This window comes from Salvelinus namaycush, chromosome 16 (genome assembly GCF_016432855.1).
Source record: "Salvelinus namaycush isolate Seneca chromosome 16, SaNama_1.0, whole genome shotgun sequence".
Taxonomy (NCBI): Eukaryota; Metazoa; Chordata; class Actinopteri; order Salmoniformes; family Salmonidae; genus Salvelinus; species Salvelinus namaycush.
Window position 1 is genome coordinate 29494314 of NC_052322.1, and position 3698 is coordinate 29498011.

General features: G+C 38.8%; 1 protein-coding gene across 1 annotated transcript; it reads right to left on the reverse strand.

The window, feature by feature from the left end:
- Positions 1-511: 511 nt before the first annotated feature.
- Positions 512-3698, reverse strand: LOC120061288 (charged multivesicular body protein 4b-like). Its single transcript, XM_039010992.1, has 5 exons — positions 3403-3698; positions 2317-2494; positions 2101-2215; positions 1857-1983; positions 512-1667 (listed from the first exon to the last, which is right to left on the reverse strand). Exons 1-5 carry the CDS (start codon positions 3584-3586, stop codon positions 1600-1602), a joined length of 672 nt encoding a protein of 223 aa, XP_038866920.1. The 5' UTR covers positions 3587-3698; the 3' UTR covers positions 512-1599.

Below are 3698 nucleotides of genomic sequence, written 5' to 3' on the forward strand. Positions count from 1 at the left end.
CTAGCTAGCTGTAGCTTATGCTTTCAGTTGTAGATTCAAACTTTGATTGGGTGGATAACATTTCAGTTCATGCTGCAAGAGCTCTGATAGGTTGGAGGATGTCCTCCGGAATTTCCTTTGCAACTTTTAGACTAATGATCACACCCTAGATCAGCTAGATGCTGGCAATATTGTGCAAGACGGTATTGAATGTGTCATTATCTTTCACCCCGATTACTAAAATGTATCTCAACCTGTGCAACTACGTTGTAAACGTTCATTCATAGGCTAGGTTGTAGCTACCTAAAAATGTATCATGTAGTAGCCTAAACCTATCCATGTTTCAATGAGCTGGGTGAATGGAATATGAATGATAGTCATCCAATATGCTGTAATATAAATAAGGCCATGCTCATGAAAATGTTTTATCGTCCTCCATCTTAAACGACACCAACTGACAATGATTGCAAATGAGACACATTAACCAACATTTTACAAACACCTGAAAATTATTTCAAACTAATAAAATAAAGATTTCCTACTTTATTTATTCACAGATTATCTTATTGTTTTGTACACTGATGCCTAACCAAGAAAAACAACCTGACCCACAAAATAATCAACTTTAATTATTTTCCAAATAATATTCTCATCTGGACAATTAAACCATAGAAATGCAAACATGCTTATCCTTGTGAATATTTTTTTCCTATGTAAAAAATGTACATTGTGTAAAAAAAACAACTAAAAGTAATCCTCAAACCCCAAATGTTGATACTGTATCTACTAGTCTAATCATTACAAACCATGAAGTCTATTTTTTCCCCCCTGCAGTTAATATGGTGATTTTTTCCCCCCAACCTTATACAATTCAAAATGAACCCTTTCAGAAATGACACAGACAACAGAACTGGTTGGGGTTCATCATTTCTCTGGAGCTGTGCAGTGTATTAAGTTTTTCCCTCATTGCATGCTTAGCACAACATGAAGAAAACCTTCTGTGACAGCAAAAATATTAATTATTTAGATATTTACATCAAATAGCAAGGGTCAGATGGTGAAGATGCTTAGTAGATGGGAATCGCCTAAATGTTGATAGGGGAAAAAAATATGTAAAACAAAATTTCAGAATAACAATCCAGAAAATAGACCATTCTAAACATTACCATGAGCATGCTCATATTTCCATCTTATTTTGGGAGCAACTACAAACAAAAAGTAAAGGTGAATAAATATATCCAGCCCACACCCACCACACCAAATGGTAAATATGTTTAAGTCGGAAAAAGAGACATTGCAACGCCCATGTATTAAAAACAAATGTTTGCCTTTCAGTGAAGTTCATAGCATCAAAGACAATAGAACAGTTCAGTGATATTACAATCACTGCCAAACAATTATGTTCAAACTTTTTGGTAGAAATTTCCAAAGACATTTTCTGAACTTCCTCTTTTAATGGAAGGCCATGGTAACCTTTCTCTGGTTTTGGGCTGGAAACAGAACCTACAGCATTGGCCTTTCTAGTGTTAGTTTTAGAAGATGGTTGGCTCTCGGACACAAAACAACCATATTCAATTAGTCCTTTCTTCCCCTCTACAACAGGTGGTGTCAGTAATGCAACTAGTTAGCCTCCATCGCCCAGCGCTGTAAGTCCTCCATGTCATGCTCATCTTCATCCTCCTTCTTGGCTAAAAATAAATAAATAGGCATGCAAAAATTGTGAATTACTTGTGTAAAAGTTGCAAATATAGATGTTTTATAGCAATTAAGGACAAGAGATCAAGTAGTTATTTCATGTACTGTTGGGATAGTAACCATGGGATAAAATGTTCCATTGGAGAAATCACATGTTTTATTGCATATTACACAGGACTCACCAGGTCTTGAGGGTAATGAAGTAGAAGGCACATTGGGTAGAGGGACATTTTCTGTCCCGCCAATCTCCAGCAAGTTTTTGTCCAATTCCTCTTGTTCCAGCTCATCCAGTTCTGCTAGGAGTTCATCCTATGATGCAAGACAATCAGAACATCCAGGCTCTGTGATATCTGGTCAACTATTAAACTAACAACACTGATGAAAGCCAAATCAAGAACAATGTTCAGACAAGTTCATGTCACATACCTCATCAAACTCATCTCCAAAGCCTGCAGGTTTCGAGATGGCATCTGAGATCTCTTGTGCTAGCTCCTGCTGCTCAGTGATGTCTTGCATCAAATCATCTACTTTGTCTATGTCCCTAAAACACAGAGATAGATGGAACAGAGAGATTTGAATTAATACAAGAGCTGTATGAGTACCTGACCAAAGCTAATAAACAAGTAGTGTGCCACCGCTTACATGTTTTCATGGGCAGCCTTCATTGCCTTGGCAGCAAAGCCCATGTTCTTGAGCACTTCAGTGTTGGTGTTGGCATTTTCCAGCGCCTCTCTCTGGAACTCGATGGTGGACAATGTGCCATCAATCTGGGTAAGCTGCTTCTCATACCGCTTCTTCCTTTTCAAGGCCTGCAGGGCCGCTTTGCGTAGTGAAAACGAAAAAGAGGTTAGTGGGTTTGATTCCTGGGACTACCGGTACATAAAATGAATGCACACATGATTAAGTCATTTGGATAAAAGCATTGGCTAAATGTCATTTAATGTTTGTGATGGAAACCTAGCATTTGTTGTAAAGAACATGGGAAATAAAAACTAGCAAAAATTGAGTCACTGTGTAGGTAAAATAGGTTTAGAGGATTAAAACACTACATGAGAACACCATGATCATGATCAAAGTCGATTTATGGGGGGCAGTGGTTAGTATGTGAAGACAGTGGAAGTGAGTCATGGTCACAGTGTTTCTGAATGCCCAGGACTTTAATGTGAGTAAATGCGTAACCACTCACTATTACATCAAAAGCCTATGTTATGAACACCACTGTCAGTGAAGAATGCTAGAAGTCACTTGGAGCCTCTATCAGTATTAGGTAACTAATCATCACTACAGGCCCTATAACAGGGTGTGTTGGAATCCCAATGATTTAAATGTCGGGAAATGAATGCCCCCTTCCCTTCTTTTGACAAGCAGGCATTGAGTGCAAATTCATGACTCACAAAATCCCCCAGTCACACGATGCCATTTGACAAATGTTGGTTCACTAGCTGTTGGTGTAGCCAGACCTACACTTTTGATACCAGTCACACAAAACGTTCCATTAAAAAGACGGGTATAATACATATTAGTTGTTCTACAACAGTTGGTGCAAAGAGGTAGGGCGAGATTGGCAACCTGACTATGCAGTGACAGGTGTGGTTTTTCGGAAAGTTAGCTAGCTTTCAGCTAGCTAACAAATCAGGCGAACTTTAACGTTAGTTAGCTAGCTTAATTAGCTAGCCAAGTTAGACAACAATCGTGAAAATTCATATGTGATGTTAGTTGGCGACTCACCCCGTTTGTTTTTAGTTCCGTTTTTCTTCGCAGTAATGAGTTCCTGGTCAATCTTTTTCTCTAGAAAATCCTGTTTCTTCGTTAACATTTCCTCGGTCTCTCGGAGCTTCTGAATCGCCTCTTGTGCACTTGGTCCTTTACCTCCTTTGCCCCCACCGCCGAACAACTTCCCAAACACGGACATTCTGAGATTCTAAACTATATAGCAATAAAGGTCCTTTTAAAATGTTAAACGCCAACAGGCGATCGTGTCACTCTTCTCGCTCTGGCCTGATTGTTGATATTTCTTACTTCCT